The 21,737-nt window shown below is 38.1% G+C and overlaps 1 protein-coding gene across 9 annotated transcripts in view; it reads right to left on the bottom strand.

Annotated features, from left to right (window-relative positions):
- Nucleotides 1-21,737, bottom strand: part of PLCH1 (phospholipase C eta 1) — a 253,565-nt gene that overhangs the window by 82,365 nt on the left and 149,463 nt on the right. For all 9 annotated transcript variants that reach the window (XM_027543071.1, XM_027543077.1, XM_027543032.1 and 6 more), the window contains 3 exons: nt 16,769-16,898; nt 12,527-12,697; nt 581-674 (listed from right to left, as the gene is read on the bottom strand). In XM_027543071.1, the coding sequence (XP_027398872.1) occupies nt 581-674; nt 12,527-12,697; nt 16,769-16,898 (395 nt within the window). The remainder of the gene's footprint in view (nt 1-580; nt 675-12,526; nt 12,698-16,768; nt 16,899-21,737) is intronic.

The following is a 21,737-nucleotide window of genomic DNA, read 5'->3' as shown; positions in this document are numbered from 1 at the left end:
TATTTTAAATACATGGAACTTACAAATACATGCAGCTATATAACATACCATTTCATTCATATGCAAAAACCTAGGAGCTAGATTCTGAGTATAGAACTATGAGCAAATTACTTAATTTCTTTAAGTCTCACTTTCTTCAACTATAAAATGAGATAGTCATTAACAAAATTTTCAGTTCCTACAACCTCTCTACCACTACCAACTAAGTAAAACAAATGAGTTGCCAACATTTTAAAAGAAACATGTTTATTTAAGACCAAATTCTCCTTCCTTAGGTTGAGACTATTTCTAAAAATTAGGCATTTAAGAAAAGTCAAAATATTTCTTGGCATATATTATACATAGTGGTATCAAGCTGACTTGCTCAGAGGAGAAAATGATATTGTCATTGCAAAAGTAAGAGAAACACCAAAATCATGACATCTGATTTGTAGGAAATTATGTGTGTGTTGTGGATTTTGTTTGAATCATCTGTAATTCCAAGGATATCTCCCGATTTCTTTTCCTAAAAATTTTGCTAGAAGGTAACTTAACAATACTGAATGGAGAAATGAGAAATTAAGAATATTAATCATTTTACCTTCTATGCCAAGGACATTTTTCACCTTATTTTCTTCAGAAACTTCAAATTTCCTTATGATGTCAATACAATAGTCTGTTGTCACATTTGTCATCTAAACAAAACAGAACAATAGTAGAATACTTGCAATTTCATGAGATATTTTCCTCCATGCTAAAAAGGCATGTTGATTTTTTAAGCGTTCTTGATACAATGCAAAATGGTGAAATGAGCAGTGTTTGACATTACTTGTGTCATAACTACTTAATCTTTGGAAAATGATTATGAACTCAGTATTCCTCTGCATCTTTCAGATTTAATCAGTGAAAATAGTCATTCAACTGTTGATCTCCATGAAGCAATAAGATTAATAAAACCAAGTCAATAATCAGTGCAAATGCATGACTGAAAATCCGCTCACTATAAGTCTGCTGCTGCTAAGTCGCTTCAGTCATGTCTGACTCTGTGCGACCCCAGAGATGACAGCCCACCAGGCTCCCCCGTCCCTGGGATTCTCCAGGCAAGAACACTGGAGTGGGTTGCCATTTCCTACTCCAATGCATGAAAGTGAAAAGTGAAAGTGAAGTCGCTCAGTCGTGTCTGACTCTTAGCGACCCCATGAACTGCGGCCTACCAGGCTCCTCCGTCCATGGGATTTTCCAGGCAAGAGTACTGGAGTGGGGTGCCATTGCCTTCTCCCACTATAAGCCAGTAGCTAGCAAAAGTAATGCCTTCCATACAAACACTGAAGTTGGCTAATCATAAATTGTATGTAAAAAGAAAATGACTCCCTACCAAACCATAATGTTCTAGGTAAATCCACCTGTGTGTATATATCTACAGATCCTTCCACCAATTCATGGGAGCAATCTGCCATAGTGATTCAAGAACATAAAGGTTAGCAAAAGAAAATAAAAAGGTAGGTGAGAACTCTGGAATGAGAGTGCTTATATTCAAATCAACTGCCTCATATTAACATATAGCGTGTGCTCTTAATATTCAAATAAACTGCCTTACTTAAGAACACATGTAACAGTGTGTTCTTACATAAGTCACTCACATTCTCTGTGGCTACCTTATAAGGTAGCTGTGAGGATTAAATAGATTAATAATTCTAAGAAAAATGTATGGTACCCAAAAAAGCTGTATATGCTAACAGTACTGAGTTAGTCTGAAGTTTGCTCCCTGATAGCTCAGTTGGTAAACAATCCACCTGCAGGAGACCTCGGTTCGATTCCTGGGTCGGGAAGGTCCCCTTGAGAAGGGAAAAGCTACCCACTCAGTATTTTGATCTGGAGAATTCCATGGACTGTATAGTCCATGGGGTTGCAAAGAGTCAGATAGGACTGAGCCACCTTCACTTTGCTGCAAGTAAATTACATGCTTAGTGTGTTACTAGGAAAAGCAAACTCTGAGAATAATCTCTTTAGTATTAACAAAGGATGTGATATTTTGATCAAAAATTCATTCAGTCCCACAATTGAACAACAATATTTAAATATACTAACGAATAACAATAGAAGATAAATTGGGAGCCAGTATTTTATATTTCTATGATATTTTCAAAAATTTCATTACCTCTTAGGTGCAATACTTATGTTCTAGTGAACTCTAAATTCAAACCATCTATTTAATATCACTTAAATTTTTGCAGGGAAAGAAAAAGCTCTACAGTGCAACCATTTTTGCATGTTTGAAGGAGCACAGAATGCTTTGTTCCCCTAAGACTAGCTGCATTCTTTGCATAAATTTTACAGTCTTTACTGCATGCAGAGGCCTCCTTAGCAGACATCACCCCAAAATACATAAATACATGATATCATGCTACCTGTGAGTAACTTGATTGAGCCAGTCTGGCTTTTGATTAACTCATTGATTCATCTGCAGTTTAAAAGATAATTTCTCACAAAACAGAAAGAAATTGATAAAAAAAAAAATTGTACGTTCCATTGGAAGACTGAGCTTACATTGCAATTATTTGGTTTATGAGGCCATTTGTTCAGAGACATCAGGGCCTTGCACTAGCCTCAGTCTACCAGGAGCCTGTGAGATCTAAAAACAAAATTCAAACAAACAACAAGAAAAAAAATCCTGGCATCCTAGGATGGAGTTAATTGCCCATGAGAACATGTTACCAGCTCAAAACACAAAGAAGGTGCTAACGAAAATCATATTTGAAAAGTATCATTAAATTAGTGAAAATATCAGTAGGCATTCTAGACAGCCCACAATTTTCTGAGCACCATATAAAAATTAATGAGAGCTAACCGAAAATACAAGTATTAAGGATTAACTCATTGAAATACAGTAAAACCTCATAACAATGAGAATGGAAATGTAAGCAAATCAGTTCCCATCCTTCCTCCAGCCTTCCTTTCATTTAATTAACCTCCCAAGAGCAAAATCCTGCACTTGGAAAGTTTTCCAGACCTCACTTGGAAAGTTATATTGGGATTTTACTTTATGAATGAAGGTTCAATGTACGTTAATACTCTTTAGTGTCCTTCCCCCATTGTTTTGTGTTCTATTTGACATGACTGATAAGACAGAATAGGAACATTTTCTCCCCTTTCCCACGGAGTTCACTTGAAAGTCTTGTTTGCTATCAATATCTGAGCTCCTCACTGTCTTTTAACACTGACGATTGTTTATTCTATATAAGGCAAATGGTGTGAAAAAGAACTTGAGGAAAACTTGATAACACATTCATAATGTAATCAATGCTGTGCAGTTTATTAAAAGTCCTTACATCCATAATCTTTATAGTTCTTGTAAACTTAGTATTTTTATCTTCATCTTGTAAGTAGGAAAATGGACACAAAGAATGGTTACCTATCACAATCAATCATACAATCATTAAAAGGCAGAACAAAGGTTCAAATTTCAACTTTCTGAATTCAAGTCCAAAGCTTTTTTTCTTATGTTATATCTATTGTCTGGGAGTTTTTCTTTATTTCTACTGAGAAATTGAAATACTTTCCAAAGTGAGTATTTTTTTTAGTATAGCTGAAATTCCCGCATTTTAACTTAACTTTTGAAATTTTTGTAACTTTCAAATCCATTCATTTGACTTCTTTGATAATTCCAGATTGGTATGATTCCCCAAACACAAAATCATAACATAATTTGCAAAGAATTTCAACATGGCTAAACTCTCTTCCCTTTATTTTTACCAAAGTAACATATGCATAGTTTCTCCATCCATCCTCCTGTGCTTCTGCTCGTATAGAATTTTTTTCTGATTTAATTGCTGAAATTCCCACTCATCTGTTTAATTTACAATGTTCCTATCACAAATTTTTCCCAGTGACTCTAATGGTATCTCAGTATTATTTTCCACATCAAGGCAACAGGTAATCCATGAATTTCATTTTCTCCTCTATAAAGGTCCTCCTTCTTCCAGGCTGGTTGTGTTCTAGAACTTCACTCAGCTTTTTGTCCTAACTTCATTGTGTCATTCTTATTGAAGAGCACTTGAAAAGTAAATTATTTCTTGTACATATTTTTCTGTGTTATCTGTTTTTTTATTCTGTGTACACATTTGGTTGACAAATTAACCAGGCAGAAAATCCTAGGTCAGAAATCATTGCTTAATGTTTTTTTTTTTTTGGCTTGCAGAATTGCTGTTGAGAAGTCTGAAGCCATTCTGATTCCAATTCTTTCCACAGGACCTATTTTTGTTTGTTAATTTGGTAAGGGATTTTTCCCCCTTTTATGCAAGCTTTTAGGGGTTCATTTTAACCTTGCTGCTGCTGCTAAGTCACTTCAGTCGTGTCCGCCTCTGTGCGACCCCAGAGATGGCAGCCCACCAGGGTCCCCCGTCCCTGGGATTCCCCAGGCAAGAACACTGGAGTGGGTTGCCATTTCCTTCTCCAGTACATGAAAGTGAAAAGCAAAAGTGGAGTCGCTCAGTCGTGTCCAACTCTTAGAGACCCCATGGACTGCAGCCTACCAGGCTCCTCCATCCATGGGATTTTCCAGGCAAGAGTACTGGAGTGGGGTGCCATCGCATTTTAACCTTAGCATTGCACAATTTCACTGTGATTTGTCTCTATGTGGATCTTTCTATATTCACTGTGCTTGGCACTCAGTGGATGCCAACAGTTTAGACACCCCTACCTTTTGGTGCTAATAATCTTTTGTTACTTGTTTGATAAATATCCTCCCTTCTATCACATCTTTTTCTGTAACTCCTATCATTCAGATAGCTGATCTTCAGGATTAATCTAATAATTTTCTTCTCATTTATCTGTTTCTTTGCTGTTTGTTCTCCTTTTTGGGAAAATTTTCTCAACTTTATCTAAGATAACTAACAAATGTAGCTCCCTGCTCTTCTCTTCCTCTTGAGTCTTCTTTTCTCATAGCACCTTGCTCTTTCTTCATGGCTGCAACTTTTTTAATTACTCTGATGTATTAATGTCAGTTTCTAAAGTTTCCTTACCCAGCATTGTCTCTTTCCTCTAAGTTTCTTGAGTTACTTGTTTGCCTTTGTCTCTTTCTTTATAGCAGAGGATTTCCTCAAACGTGTGGTAAGCCCTGGTTATTTAAAGCTCATTTTTTAAGTCAACTATTTAAAAACCTATTTAAAACTAAGGCAAGGAAAAATTGGTTGAAAGCTCTGTGTTCTGGAGCAGAGCTTAGTGACTAGTAAGCTTCACTGTAGAGTTCTCCAGTGGGACTTTTAGGAAATTTCTGATGTAAATATCTTTAGGGGGGTTCTCCCCCTTGAGTTTATTTCCTAGAGCTGGAGACACAGCGGGAGAATCCATTCCATTTCTCTCCCCTTGCTTCTGGTGCTGCTGGCAAACCCTGGCTTGAGGCTTCATAACTACAGTCTCTGCTTCCATCTTCACACATCCACCTTCTTCTTTCCATGTGTCTGTGTCTTCTTTTCTGTTGCTTATAAGGACACTCATCACTGGATTTAGAGTACACACGAAATTTAGGATAATTTCATCTCAACACCCTTTAGTACATCTGCAAAGACCCTACTTTCAAATAAGGTCACATTTACAGATACAGGGAGTTAGGACTTGGACGTATCTTTTCAAGCTACTATTTAACCGACCAAAGTTAGTAATATTCCTCTAAGGAAATTTTTCCAGTGTCCTACTTGGAAGAGTAGGGGCTATGGTTCTCACATTTCAGCTCATAAATATTCACTTAATCTTTGTACTTTATCCATTTCCAAAACTTAAGAGACTTAAAACAACCACCACTAACTTGTTCACAGCTATGTAGGATGGTAAGTGGGACTGGGTCCAGCGACACAATTATTCTGTTTTCACCTGGGGGTTTCTAGCTAAAAGTAGGCAGCTAGTCACATGACTACAGTCATATAATCCAAAATGGGTTCACCAACATGACTGTGGTTGCTGTTGGCTGAGCCTCTTTATGTGGTCTCTCCTCCTCGGAGAAAGTACCCAGCTTCCCCACATGATAGTCTCACAGCCGCAACAGGGCACAAAGGGAACTGCCAAGACTCTGAAGCCTACGTTCCTTGTACATCAATTCTGCCACAATCCACTAGTCAATCCAAGTCACAAAGTCAGGCCAAGTTCAAGGGGCAGAAAAATAGACTCCACTTCTTGACAGGAGGAGAAGCAAAGTCATGTTGTAAAGCAACACACATACAGGGACATGGGAACTACTGTTGTTGTGAAGTTGCTCAGTCATGTCTGACTCTTTGCAACCCCACAGACTGTAGCCTGCCAGGCTCCTCCATCCATGGGATTTCCCAGGCAAGAATACTGGAGTGGGTTGCCATTTCCTTCTCCAGAGGATCTTCCCAACCCAGGGATCGAACCTGGGTCTCCCGCTTTGTAGGCAGATGCTTTTACCATCTGAGCCACCAGGGAAGTCGAGAACTACTGTAGCCATCTTTAAAAACCGCCTGACACATCTATGTTTCAGGGCCCTGGCTCAGGTGTGCCTGGCATGACTTAGTCCAGAGTCTTCTGGTCCACCCTCCTCCAGTTTTTATTTTCAGTTTCATGCCAGGGTGTAGAAGGGACAGCTGCCCTGCTACCACAGGGAGGGGAGAGGATCTGGAGGCCTAGCAGCATCTGGATCAGACTTCCAACCAATGCTTGTGCTTTCAACCCCTGCTCCTCTCCTGTTTTCAGAGTATTGTGTGAATTTCATTCTTGAGCTTTCTTGGGTTCTTCCAGGCAAATGAACATGTTTTTTGGTTTCTTGCTCAGTGGGCTTGGGTTTCAGTGCTCTGGGGTCTCCTTTAGACCAGACAAGTTTCAAGATATTGCTGTTTCTGTATCCTCTCCTATTCTCTTTGTCCTTGTGGCTTTACAGGGAGCAGGGGTCTTTTTACTATATTTTTTGGCAATTTCAGGAGGGAGCAGAGAAACATCTCTAGATGAACGGTCGTTCAGTTTCCAACTGAAAAAAACAACTGCGGTAACTGTTTATCTCCCCAAAATGGCTACTCTAACTCATCCTAAAATTAAGGTACAAATTTCAAAGCATTTAAACACAAAGCTATTTCATAGAAAATGTCTTTTGGGAACTGTATTCAAGAGAAAAAATATTACAAAACACAATTACTCTGAACAGTCTCTCAACTGCTTTAATTGTGAATGATTAAGAAAAATGAAATAGATTTGGGAAAGGCTTTTAATGGAATGCTTTTTATGATGAAGAGAATGCTTTAAAAATAAAAGATAAAGGAATACTAACACCAGAAAGGGATAGTTCTATCAGAGAAGAATTTATAATTATTTCCCACAAGAGATGTGATATTAGAATGACCATGACTCTCACCAAACCAGTCTGGATTCAGTAAAGGGTAATGAAAGGAAAGGGCAAAAATGGCACTTATATAATTGAGTCAGAAAAATCAAGGGTGTATTTCAACAGAAAAAACAAAAAAGCAAAATGAGCAACTGTTAGAACCACCACAAAGGGATAATATATAGGTCTGTGTCATATAAAGTTCAACAAGAAGAGGACCTTCTAGCATGGGATCACATAAGTTCTGAAAATTCCCCTGGAATTAACCAACCACATGCATATTTCAGATAAAAAGCCATACATAAATAGAAATCTGCTTTTGACTCATCTATGGCACTGCCTTTGCTCTTGGTTAACAGCTAGAAGCATTTGCAAACTATAAAGATGCTTCAATATTCCTGCCTTCTCTTCCTCACTCTTCAATACATAAGAAACAAAAGGATTACAAAAAAGGTAGAGGCTTGCTAAGAAAGGCTGTCGAGGAGGGTGGAGGGAATGAAATAAGATTCTTACTCCTAAACCAAAACTCTGAAAAGAATCAAACACAAAAGACATTCAGCCCAAGGGAAGGAATGGAGATGCAGATGTGGAGCGTGGACTTGTGGACACAGTGCGGCGGGGAGAGAGTGGGATGAATGAAGAGGGCAGCATCAATTATACACGATCAGGTATAAGATGGATGGCTGGTCCCTTTCTTCTCTGCTAGAACTATCCCTTTCTGGGAGGTTGCTGAGTAGCACAGGGAGAGCCCAGTCTGCTGCTCTGTGACGACGTGGAGGGATGGGATGGGGGTAGTGGGGGACTCTAGGGAGGGAGGGGATGTATTTATAATTGTGGCTGATCTGCACTGTTGTATAGCAGAAACCAACACAACACTGTAGAACTTAAAAAAATATACATGCATATATATATATTTAAATTAAAAAAAAATAGAAAAACTGGAAAAGGGTCTCAACCAACTCTTGTACTCTAGAACCACAGACTAATGGATGTGTGTGATATTGATCTGTGGATGCAAGGAAGTGACGGAAGGGAAAATCCAGCCAACTGGCTTCTTCCCTAACTGGCACTTCTTCATGGATATAAAAGGCAGTGAGAATTTCTCTGAGCATATTGTATTTTAAGGATGAAAGTCCTAATCAAACTGCAATTGGACTTGTCAAAGTCATCAATTCAATTTTCAAAGTGCTTAAGTGAAATAAAAATGTCTGGCCTACAGGCCAATATTTGAATTCCCATAATCCTGGACAGCATATGTGGCCAGCAGTGATATTTCATTTCACAACTGAGTAAATCTGTAAAATTTGAATACGCTGGTGTCTACACCAATCTGATGCCATCAGAAATGAATGAATTACTGCCATATGGATCGTCAAATTGCCTCAGATTTGTTACACTGTGAAAATCCCATTTCGAAACTCAAAACCCTACAAAACTCTTGACTAATGACTCTCCTGCTGCACACTTAGATTATGTCCAATTTTTCTCTCTGCTAAAAAATGCTGAAATGCACAACTTGATAACTTTTTTCTATGCACAACTATTTCCTTAGGATGAATTATTAGAAGTAAAATGGATTGGTCAAAGTTTTATATATTATGTAAAAATTGATAAATAATAAAACTACCCTATAAAAAGATTGTATCATTTCCCAACTTCACCAGAAATATACATATACCATGTTTCATACTATATTTTAACCTTTATTAATTTGATGGCTGAAAAATGGTCTCTTTGTTTTACTTCACATTTTTTAATTACTAGTGAAGGATGAACATTTTTAATGTTATTGACATTGTACAATTTTTTATGTTTTGTACATTTTTCTACTGAGTATTCATTTCTCCCCCCAATAGTCTGTACAGCACTTTCTACACTAGGGAAATTCACTATTTCTCTCTTTTGTATATTGTATTTTACTAGTTTGAACCTGACATTCATTTTATCATGTTTGATATATTGGACCACATATAAAAGTTTCAGAACACTAATATTTTCCTTTTGGTTTATGCCTCTTGATACACGATAATTTTTTTTTCTAATTTTATTTTATTTTTAAACTTTACATAATTGTATTAGTTTTGCCAAATATCAAAATGAATCCGCCACAGGTATACATGTGTTCCCCATCCTGAACCCTCCTCCCTCCTCCCTCCCCATACCATCCCTCTGGGCCGTCCCAGTGCACCAGCCCCAAGCATCCAGCATCGTGCATCGAACCTGGACTGGCAACTCATTTCCTACATGATATTTTACATGTTTCATTGCCATTCTCCCAAATCTTCCCACCATCTCCCTCTCCCACAGAGTCCATAAGACTGTTCTATACATCAGTGTCTCTTTTGCTGTCTCGTACACTGGGTTATTGTTACCATCTTTCTAAATTCCATATATATGTGTTAGTATACTGTATTTATGTTTTTCCTTCTGGCTTACTTAATTTTTTAAAATTTATTTTGTGTTAAATCCACATGTAGCTTCAAGCTAGTTTAGAAAATTAAACTGGAAATGGGTAATCACCTGCCAGGAGCAGAAGTCACAGAACAGTGGCTTCTATTTTGCCCAACTAAAATTTACTGGTTGAATGTCAATATAACAAAAGGAGGCAAAAAATACGTGCCCCTTAGCAAGTGACATCCACTACTGCTATTCAGCTAGATTGGGTAAATTCCGCTAGCACAAATTAATTTGAAGTCAATATCTTTAAACGTTTTAATTTTTCACACTACTGTGCTTCCAAATATCTCTGTCAAAGGGCTTTCACATTCATCACCGCTATCAATCTTCAATCTGACACTGTGAGATAAGGAAGGTAGGTATTAACTCCCGTTTTTACAGATTAGGAAACCAAGGCTCAGAAACAATATTGATTGGCCTGCGTAAGATCCTCCAACCAATAAAGCTTACTGAAACTAACACAACATTGTAAAGTAATTATCCTCTAAGTTTAAAAAAAAAAAAACAACTTGCCAGGTGTGAAATGCAGACTTTCTAGACTCCTGGTCTAATGGTCTTTCTACTATACTAGGAAGAGTTCTTCTGATGAGAAAGCGAGAGTAGTTATAATTGCAAGAAACAGGGTAATAGAGATTTAGAAAGGCATATTCTCTTGGAGGGGTAGGGATTCTTCTATTACTCCATTCCCATTTTCTACTTGTCTTAGAGCTAACTTTGTTAATGGAGAAGCTCAGCCTTTGCCAAATTATCAAACTAATTTAATAACTGATTGGGATAAAACATTTTGCTAATACTATCTGGCTTAATCCTTAGGAAAGCAACAATGAAATTTATAAATCTGTTATGCCTTAAATGTATGTGATGGTGGTAATGGAACAAAGTAAAATATTACCAGGTCTAGTGTCTTTTTTCTGACATCACCGAATCTCTGATTCTCTGACACCAACTGGGTTCCAATGATGCAATTCAGTTCTGACACTGACCACCTGGAGTTAGCATTAGACTTCACAAGACTCAGGCCCACAGGCTGCCCCTATTTCAGATGCCAGCCACAAATGAGTTGCTTAGACTACCCCAGCTCTACCTGACCTATTAACAGATTTGGGAGTTCTGTCAAGGAATAATCAGAACTGGAAGTGGGTTAAAACTAAAAACAGATTTTAATCAGTTAACTACTACAAAAGGGGAAAAGAGAACTCAGTATAGAACTGATTCAACTTTGAATACAAGTAGGTATTTACAGCCAAGGAGCAAGGTAGGGATCAATGGAAGAAACACCAGGCAGAAGTGAGGATTTTGGCTAACCCAACCTAATAGGATTCTTCCTGAAACGCAGGCCAAGGTGATCAAATATCACCCAGGGAATAGTGGTAGATGAGGAATTTTATCAGACATCGAAGGTGAGTAGATGTCAAGGATAGAAATTCTGGTTAAACCGACTTAGAATTATTGCTACAACTGGATTCTTAAGGGCAAGGCCAAAGGATGGAACCCAGTAGAAAAAGTGGCTCCAAAGAGCCTGCCTAGAGTTTGTTTAGCTAAGGAGAAAGTCTTTGTCGGTTTCTGTGACTCAGTTTCTAAGATTCACGAGAATGACTTACAGAACTCAGAAAGGTGTTTTAGTTACTGTTACCAGTTTATTATAAAGTATACAACTCAGGAACAGCCATATGGAAGAGATGCATAAGGGCAAGGTGTGAGGGCAGATATTTACCAGTGAAGTACTATTTTGCTAGTTAAGAATTACGTCAAAGGGCAGATGAATGGATAAAGAATTTGTGGTACATATATACAATGGAATATTACTCGGCCATAAAACAGAATAAATTTGACTCAGTTCTAGGTGAATGAATCTAGAACTTATTATTCAGAGTGAAGGGAATCAGAGAAAAACAAATATTGTGTATTAAAGCATATATATCTAGAATCTAGAAAAAAATGGTACTGAAGAACCTATTTGCAAGGGCAAGAATAGAGATGGGGACATAAAGAATAGACCTGTGGGCCCAGAGGGGAAAGGAGAGGGGGGGATGAATTAAAAGAGTAGCACTGAAACATGTACGTTACCATATGTAAAACAGATAGCTAATGGGAAGTTGCTATATAACACAGGGAGCTCAGCTGGTGTTCTGTGACAACCTAGATGGGCTGGGGGTGGGAGGGAGGTTCAAAAGGGAGGAGACATATGTATACTTATCGCTGACTCACACTGTTGTATGGCAGAAACCAAGACAACAATGTAAAGCAATTATCTTCCAACTAAAAAAAAAGAAAAGAATTATGTCATAGGAGACTTCCCTGGTGGTCCAGTCAGAATCCATGCTCCCAATACAGGGAGCCCAGGTTTGATCCCCAATCAGGGAACTAGATCCCACATGCTGCAACTAAGTCCTAGTATAGCCAAATAAATAATTTTTAAAAAGAATTATATCATAGTTAATAAATATCTAGCTATATTACCAACATAAAGAAAATATTACTATAGTACCTAAAAGGAAACACACGAGACAGCAGTCACCACTTTGTGGGAAAATATGCATATTTAAGGTTAAAAATTATGTATGTGTTCAATTTACTAATTCAATTTCTCTAAAGCTGCTGGGAACACATTTTTAAAATCTCATAGATAAGATTTTTTTGCAATTGTGATATTTACCCTTCTAACTTAAATTTAAAATATACCTACACCCAGCCCTAAGAGAAACCCATGTATCTTTCACAAGTATTTTTAAGTAAACATTCAGTTCAACAGTCTAATGATACCTTTTGTTCCACCTTCAAAAACTGAGCCAGTTCTTCCACAGTTAGATGATCTTTCTTGTCACTGTAGCTCAAAAGCAACAGATAAAGGTCTCGTCTCAAAGACATCATTTTGTAAAACACACAGAATTCTTCAAAAGTCAGAGTTCCCTGATTCTCATCTGTATCAGCTTCCTGAAAGGGGCATAGAAAAAAATAAAGCAGTAAGAGTTTGAAATAGGAAATTCAGCAGTGGGAAATAATATTTACAATAAAAAGCTAATGCCCATTTTGCAAATGGTAAACATGTTCTTTTCAAGAACACATGGATCAATTTAAAAATTGACTATACATTAGGCCACAATAATGTTTCAAATTATAAGGAATCAACTTTATAAAAACTAATTTCTCTGACCACAGTAAATTTATAAAGCAACAAAGAAAGCTTAAAAAACCTTGTCTGGAAACAACGATTTCTAAATAGGAAATTAAACAGAAGGAAACACATACACCATGTATTAAGACTTGTGTGATGACATTAAGGCAGTAGTTAGAGGGGAACTTGAAGTTTTCAACTTATTAGAAAGCAAGGCAAATTAAAACCAGATGAGCTAACAATTCAACTCCAAAAGCTATTAAAAAGTTAAGCTAAGGAAAATAGAAGGAAATAAATTATAAACAAAAGAAGAAAGCTAAACAATAGAAAACGAGAAGATATAACATCAAAGGTGAGCAAATAAGCCAAAAGCTGGTCTTTTGACAAAACTAATAAAAGAAACCTTGGAGAAGACTAATCATAAGCAAAAGAGAAAATACATTCAATATATGACAAAAATACTAGTCTCTTATCAGCTTCTAAACTGTGATTCAATCAAATGTAACTTTTACCTATAAAAGAATCTCTTAATTCTACATAGATAGCTTATTGCTCTTATAGCCAGCAGCATCATTGGTACCTCCCTGCCTGAAAAATCCATTTGCACTTATCTCTAGTTGAAATTATTTGCTCCTAGTAATTATTGAAAAAGGATCTTTTACCACGTACCTGCCGTCTGACTGGCTGAATTTGTCATAAAACCATAAAACTGCTGAGAATATATAATGAGTAACCAATCCATTTATATGTTCTCTATTCTAAGTGAACACAGTTGTAAAACCAAACAAAAACTGAAAGGGGATGAATGACATTTTGAAATACATAGATTTTGTGACATATAGTCAGCTGGTATGTGGTTTTAAACATAGCTTTGAAAGTCAAAGTGTGTATAAAAATATATCTTTTTAAACTCTGCTAACTTTGAGTCAACTATGAACAAACACTTAGACCGATATTTACATCACACAGAGTTTCTTTTTGAGGCTGATTGCTGTTTCCTTCTGTCATTTTAAAAGCAGTGATACAGTGATCTACAGAATACTAACAATTTTGGTGTTTAAGGCTCTTGGCTGTAGTCTTTGCATCCTAAGAAAGTATGTCTAATGTTCATATTTCTGCTGTAGCTTTTTTCAAAATATATAACCCTGGATAGAGAGATGATACATTTTTCAAGATTTCTTTGGAAATACCTAAACCATTAAGAACAGTACCACTCTGAGGTTTTAAGCAACAGCCTCAAAGACTTCAAAAGAAGCTATCCATACCCTAACAGATTACTTTTTAAAAATCAGTTGAATCTTGCACTGCAACAAGAAGACAAAGAAAATTCCAGGAAGCATTTAATGTCTTTACCAGTAATTCAGTTTAAAAAAAAAGAAAGAAAGAAGAGAATATGCTCATTAAAACAATGCTAAAAAAAAAAAAAAAAACAATGCTAAGGTCCTTGTTCCCATTACTACATCCTGAGCTACATGCAAAATCTATGGTAGAAATAATCTATGTTTACACTAGAAGCCCAGCTACTTCTCTAGTCACTCCTTGCTTGAGAAGTCTTTCAATCTTTAAATACAAAGTCACAAAAAGAGATCTTAATGCTTTCTTAAAACATCTCCAAAATAGAAGGGAACCTTCCTACACCGTAGGTGGGAATGTAAATTGGTGCAGCTGCTATGGAGAGCAGTATCGAGGTTCCTTACAAAATTAAAAATTGAGCTACCATATGACCTTGCAATCCCACTCCTGGGCATATATCCAGACAAAAACATGATCCAAAAGGATACATGTACCCCAACATTCATTGCAACACTGTTTAAAATAGCTAAGACATAGAAGCAACCTGAATAAAGGACTGAACAGGACTATCAAGTCCATCAACTAAAGTCCATCAACAGGACTGAATAAAGAAGATGTGGTACATATATACAATGGAATATTACTCAGCCATTAAAAAGAATGAAATAATGCCATTTGCAGTAGCATGGACGGATCTAGAGAGTGTCATACTAAATGAAGTCAGACAGAGAAGGAAAATATCATATGATGTCCCTTATATGTGGAATCCAAAAAGAAATGATACAAATGAACTCACAAAACAAAGAGAATCATAGATTTAGAAAATGAACTTATGGTTGCTAGGGGGAAGGGATAGTTAGGGACTTTGGGAAAGTCATGTACACACCACTGTATTTGAAATGGATAACAAGCAAGAACCTACTGCATAGCACATGGAACTCTGGTCAATATTATATGCCAGCTTGGATGGGAGGAGGGTTTGGGGGAAAGTGGATACATGTATATGTATGGCTGAGTCCCTTCGCTGATCACCTGAAACTACCACAATATTGTTAATTGGCTATACCCCAATACAAAAAATAAGAATTTTAAAGTTTTTTGGGAAAAAAACTTCTCTGAAGTATTAACTTTGAACTCACAAGACTTTTAACATAAACGTTTCATGGTTTATCCTCAAAATACTTGTGCATTAGAGACAAAAGGTATCTGAAGAGGGTTAAAAATCCAGAAGTAAAAATAAGTCAAAATTAAATGTTACTTCTCTTACTTCCAAAAAGTACTCCCAGATCATTATTTTTGTAGGTATAGACTTTGCTCCCCTCTATAAGTGTGCCCTCTCTGATTTAATCAGGGCTCTCTCTCCAGTATGATGAACATCTATGAAAAGGAACAGATGGGAGATGGGCTCACAACAGAACAAAAGTTAGGTGTCACAGGGAGTGCCAGGAACATGGTAAACCTTTCCATGCGGTTTACAGACAGTTCACTCTGTGACAACTCAGTTCACCTCCAAAGTCCCCTTCTCCATCTCTAGTTCCTTTCATAGTGTGTCTCATTCCTTCCTCTTCTTTCCTTTCTCTTCAGTGCAATGGGACCAAGTTCCCACAGTGCAAACTATCTCCAGCTTCCGAGGACAGAACCACAGGATGTGTAACTGTAAGTGGTCACAGATCAAAGCCAGCCTCCATCTTCCATTCACCGTTGCAACTCAGCCCTCATGTCGTTTCCGCCCTTACCACCTCTGATAACAGGAGGTCAGAAAACAAAGGGAGCAAAACGCATTAACCATAAAATATAACCCTCTTACTTAATTTTACACATAAAAAATATGAACTACCTACTCACTTAGCAAATTACTACAACACATGAATTACATGTATGACTTATCTTCAAATAAAAGCCTTTCCAAAATTCATGTTCTAGGAATTACTAATAATTGAACACTGTCTTTGCGCCAATCTTAATAGAACTCACTTCAGCATCTTAGATGGAAGGCTGAGTACAATCTGAGCGGGGGACACAGGATAAATTTGGGTCCAAGAATTTTCCTCCAGGACTTTCAAACAGGGAAAGAACATCTCATCTAATACCAAGAAGGAGTGGCGTGAACTTCTGGAGAGCTCCCTAAATGGCAGGAGTGATACAGCACTTCTAAATCTTAGGGATTCTAAAATCCTCAACTCCTCTGAAACAAAATAGAGGGCTCTTGAGGAGTTCCACAAGTGCTATTTTTTCACACTACTTAGTCTTTATTCTGATCCTCATTACAGACCATGAGGTTGAAGGATGAGATCTTATCCTCTCCAAGGGACTTCATCCTTTTTACCCCATTATTTAACTGTCAAGTAAAGTGCTTATAATCACTCTGAAAATGGCAACAACAACACATTTTAGGAAGTGAAATTGTGGATGCATGTTAAGTTTGGGAAGTTTTCTCTGATGAAATAAAATGCCTCTGTCTTCAAAGAAAAACAAAACGATATACAGCAGGTAATATTAGCTTCCATCAAGACAAAATAGCCTTTTGAAATATCTCAGTATACCATTGCCCTCCAAAGTGTATTTTACATAAGGTCAATCCCGTTGTGAAAACATACCTGAAACATTTGTCTGACTTTTCTTCGGGGCAGATTGACATTTAGTTTGTGCATCAGTTGGTGTATCTCTTCAATGTTCAATAAGCCATCGCCATTCTTATCAGCTTCCTCAAAGGTCTGCTTCACCCACTTGCAGAAAGGTCAAGGAAACACTTGCCACTTACACGGTCATCAAAATAAAAACCACTTTCACAGAATATGCACAAGGAGGTTGATCATTAACACCGAACTTGAGAAGAAATTCTTTTGAGGAGACCCCACAATCCACAGGCTCTTAGTGAGTTACTAATAGTGACAATAACACTGAGAATGGTGACAGGAGGACACACGGAGGTCATTCCCTTCACTGGGAAATGAGGGTCAAATCATATCACCCGGGAAGCTTATATATTGGGTTGGCCAGAAAAGTTTGGTCAGGTTTTTCTGTAGCATCTTATAGAAAAATCCAAATGAACTTTTTGGTCAACCCTATATCTCTAAGGAGAAGCCCCAGCAAGATGGAAGGAGGGGCAAAATCCCAGTTAGAATCAAACCCCACACCCACCAGAGATGCTTAGAGGGCTCAAACAAACCTTGGGCACACCAGGACCCAGAGAACACACAGAGACTGAGACAGAATTGTGTCTGAGTATATCCTGGAGAGGTACGGGTCAGCAGTGGACTGCTGCAGGGGCAGGGGCTCTGGGTGCAGTAGACCTGCGTATGGCATACACCCTCTTGGAGGAGGTCGCCATCAACCCCACCATAGCGCAACCAGAACTTACACAGGACTGGGGAAACAGACTCTTGGAGGGCACAAACAAAACCTTGTGTGCACCAGGACCCAGGAGAAAGGAGCAGTGACCCCACAAAAGACTGACCCAGACTTGCCCGTGAGTATCTAGGAGTCTCCGGTGGAGGCATGGGTCAGCGGTGGCCTGCTGCAGGGTTAGGGGCACTGAATGCAGCAGTGCCTGCATGGTACCTTTTGGAGATCACCATTATCTTCATTACCTCCACCACAGTTTGGCCTCAGGTCAAATAACAGGGAGGGAATTTAATTGGATTAAAGATTTACTGAGCAGGGGGTGCAGGTTTGATGCCTGGTCAGGGAGCTGGGTGGAGAAGGCAATGGCAACCCACTCCAGTACTCTTGCCTGGAAAATCCCATGGACGGAGGAGCCTGGTAGGCTGCAGCCCATGGGGTCGCGAAGAGTCGGACACGACTGAGCAACTTCACTTTCACTTTTCACTTTCATTCACTGGAGAAGGAAATGGCAACCCACTCCATTCTTCTTGCCTGGAGAATCCCAGGGATGGGGGAGCCCGGTGGGCTGCTGTCTATGGGGTCGCACAGGGTCGGACACAACTGACGTGACTTAGCAGCAGCAGCAGGGAGCTGGGATCCCACATGCCTTGTGGCCGAAAAAACAGAACATAAGCAACAGAAGAAATATTTTAACAACTTTAATAAAGACTTTAAAAATGGTCCACTATGGTTTTTCCAGTAGTCATGTATGGATGTGAGAGTTGGACTATAAAGAAAGCTGAGCACCAAAGAATGGATGCTTTTCAACTGTGGTGCTGGGGAAGACACTTGAAGTCCCTTGGACTGCAAGGAGATCCAACCAGTCCATCCTAAAGGAGATCAGTCCTGAATATTCATTGGAAGGACTGATGCTGAAGCTCCCATACTTTGACCACCTTATGTGAAGAACTGACTCACTGGAAAAGACCCTAACACTGGGAAAGACTGATGGCAAAAGGAGAAAGGGGTGACAAAGGATATGATGGTTGGATGGCATCACTGACTCAATGGACATGAGTTTGAGCAAACTCAGGGAGATAGTGAAGGACAGGGAAGCCTGATATGCTGCAGTTTATGGATGCAAATAGTCAGACATGAATTAGCTATTGAACGACAACAACATAAAAAAAAAAAGATCTACGTCAAAAAATCTTTTTTAAAAAAGAAGAAAGAAAAGAAAACCAAAATCAGCTTTAAAATTCAAAGAATAAAGAAGAGGAAAAGAATGAAGGTGGGAGTAGGTCAAAGGAAGAGGTCAATGAAAAATATTCATCAAGCAGGTGACCTCAGACAGAGAGATTTTCATTTAAGTCAAAATATTAACTGACCTCTTAGTAGTAACTCAGAACATTTATATTTTTAGGTAATTCAAAGTATGATTATAGGAGATTATACCTTAGAAAGAAAATAAAATATGATAGTCTTATTTCTCCTAAAGTTAATCAGAAGTGATTTTTCAACTGTAAATATCTGTTTCACATCTTGTTCCCTTTATAACATTTGAGAATAACCAGGTCGGTTCTTTCAAATTCAATTATTTCTCATAGAGTTCAGGTAGGACCTCATTATATATGATACCTGGAAGTTAAAGGGTGACACAGGACCCAGGGGGAAAAATAACTGAAGAATCAAGAGTAAAACATTTGGACCAATTACTAGTTAGAACCTGAATCTTGTTGTTTCTGTTTTCTGGGCCTATAGTGCCCATTGCATGAGCTTTATTTCTTTTGACCATGAACACTGCTCTGTGCCCCATAAAATATTTGGTCAGAATTCAAAGAAATGATTAAATTAGTCCAAGGACAGCAGTATTTTCATCCTTTGATGCTAAACTTCTTTACCAAAGCACCTTAAAGACTTCTCCAGGGAAGAAGCAGGGATAAACAAACCCTAAGCATGAATATTCTGCAGAAACAAACAGGCTTTGGATGAGCCTGTGTCTGCAAGGCCTTCAGTGTCAACGCATGAGCTGGCCTGGACTGTTGGTTTAAGGGATCTAGGGTTGGTAAGACAGAAACAGAAGTAGACTCAGACAAGTAATATACACTAGTTCTGACTTCATTCTGACCTGGCCTACGATAGTGGGTCACTTATATTACCTCTTGGGGTTTCCATTTCTTCGTCTATAATGTCAGCGAGCACAACTAGATGACCTTGAAGCCCCTTCCAACTCGAAGATTCTATTAAAGAAACAAAGAAATTATAGATTCAATGCAATCCCTATCAAGCTACCAACAGTATTCTTCACAGAGCTAGAACAAATAATTTCACAATTTGTATGGAAATACAAAAAACCTCGAATAGCCAAAGCGATCTTGAGAAAGAAAAATGGAACTGGAGGAATCAACCTACCTGACTTCAGGCTCTACTACAAAGCCACAGTTATCAAGACAGTATGGTACTGGCACAAAGACAGAAATATAGATCAATGGAACAAAATAGAAAGCCCAGAGATAAATCCACGCACATATGGACACCTTATCTTTGACAAAGGAGGCAAGAATATACAATGGATTAAAGACAATCTCTTTAACAAGTGGTGCTGGGAAATCTGGTCAACCACTTGTAAAAGAATGAAACTAGAACACTTTCTAACACCATATACAAAAATAAACTCAAAATGGATTAAAGATCTCAACGTAAGACCAGAAACTATAAAACTCCTAGAGGAGAACATAGGCAAAACACTCTCTGACATACATCACAGCAGGATCCTCTATGATCCACCTCCCAGAATATTGGAAATAAAAGTAAAAATAAACAAATGGGACCTAATTAAACTTAAAAGCTTCTGCACATCAAAGGAAACTATTAGCAAGGTGAAAAGACAGCCTTCAGAATGGGAGAAAATAATAGCAAATGAAGCAACCGACAAACAACTAATCTCAAAAATATACAAGCAACTCCTACAGCTCAACTCCAGAAAAATAAATGACCCAATCAAAAAATGGGCCAAAGATCTAAATAGACATTTCTCCAAAGAAGACATACAGATGGCTAACAAACACATGAAAAGATGCTCAACATCACTCATTATCAGAGAAATGCAAATCAAAACCACTATGAGGTACCATTTCACACCAGTCAGAATGGCTGCGATCCAAAAGTCTACAAATAATAAATGCTGGAGAGGGTGTGGAGCAAAGGGAACCCTCTTACACTGTTGGTGGGAATGCAAACTAGTACAGCCACTATGGAGAACAGTGTGGAGATTCCTAAAAAAACTCTATTTCTAAGGAAATAGAACTGCCTTATGATCCAGCAATCCCACTGCTGGGCATACACACTGAGGAAACCAGAAGGGAAAGAGACACGTGTACCCCAATGTTCATCGCAGCACTGTTTATAATAGCCAGGACATGGAAGCAACCTAGATGTCCATCAGCAGATGAATGGATAAGAAAGCAGTGGTACATATACACAATGGAGTATTACTCAGCCATTAAAAAGAATACATTTGAATCAGTTCTAATGAGGTGGATGAAACTGGAGCCTATTATACAGAGTGAAGTAAGCCAGAAGGAAAAACACCAATACAGTATACTAATGCATATATATGGAATTTAGAAAGATGGTAACGATAACCCTGTATACGAGACAGCAAAAGAGACACTGATGTATAGAACAGTCTTATGGACTCTGTGGGAGAGGGAGAGGGTGGGAAGATTTGGGAGAATGGCATTGAAACATGTGAAATGTCATGTATGAAACGAGATGCCAGTCCAGGTTCAATGCACAATGCTGGATGCTTGGGGCTGGTGCACTGGGACGACCCAGAGGGATGGTGTGGGGAGGGAGGAGGGAGGAGGGTTCAGGATGGGGAACACATGTATACTAATTAAATAATTTTCTATTAAAGAAAAAAAAAAAAAAGAAACACCATTCTCTCAGTAACGGTACCCATGGTATAAGATAAGATATAACTGCAGGTAAAAGTATTCTGATACCCCGAAGTTGTTCTTCAAAATTAACACATGAGTGCCCAAGAAAGCCCTGAATTAATGATTCCTAGCTAATACACGATAAATTTAAGAAAAGAAATAGCAATTTTACAAAGAAAAACTAGGAGAGTAAAAACTGAATGAAAAGTTCTGGCCTAGTATTTTTTAATGAAAAAACTTTAGGAGAATGTAAAGCATTGAACAGTATTATTTAGTTCAGGGGTAGGCAAACAGGGCCCTG

This window comes from Bos indicus x Bos taurus, chromosome 1 (assembly GCF_003369695.1).
Source record: "Bos indicus x Bos taurus breed Angus x Brahman F1 hybrid chromosome 1, Bos_hybrid_MaternalHap_v2.0, whole genome shotgun sequence".
Lineage (NCBI taxonomy): Eukaryota > Metazoa > Chordata > Mammalia > Artiodactyla > Bovidae > Bos > Bos indicus x Bos taurus.
The sequence above is the reverse complement of the archived record's forward strand: the minus strand, read 5'-3'. Positions and strand labels throughout refer to the sequence as shown.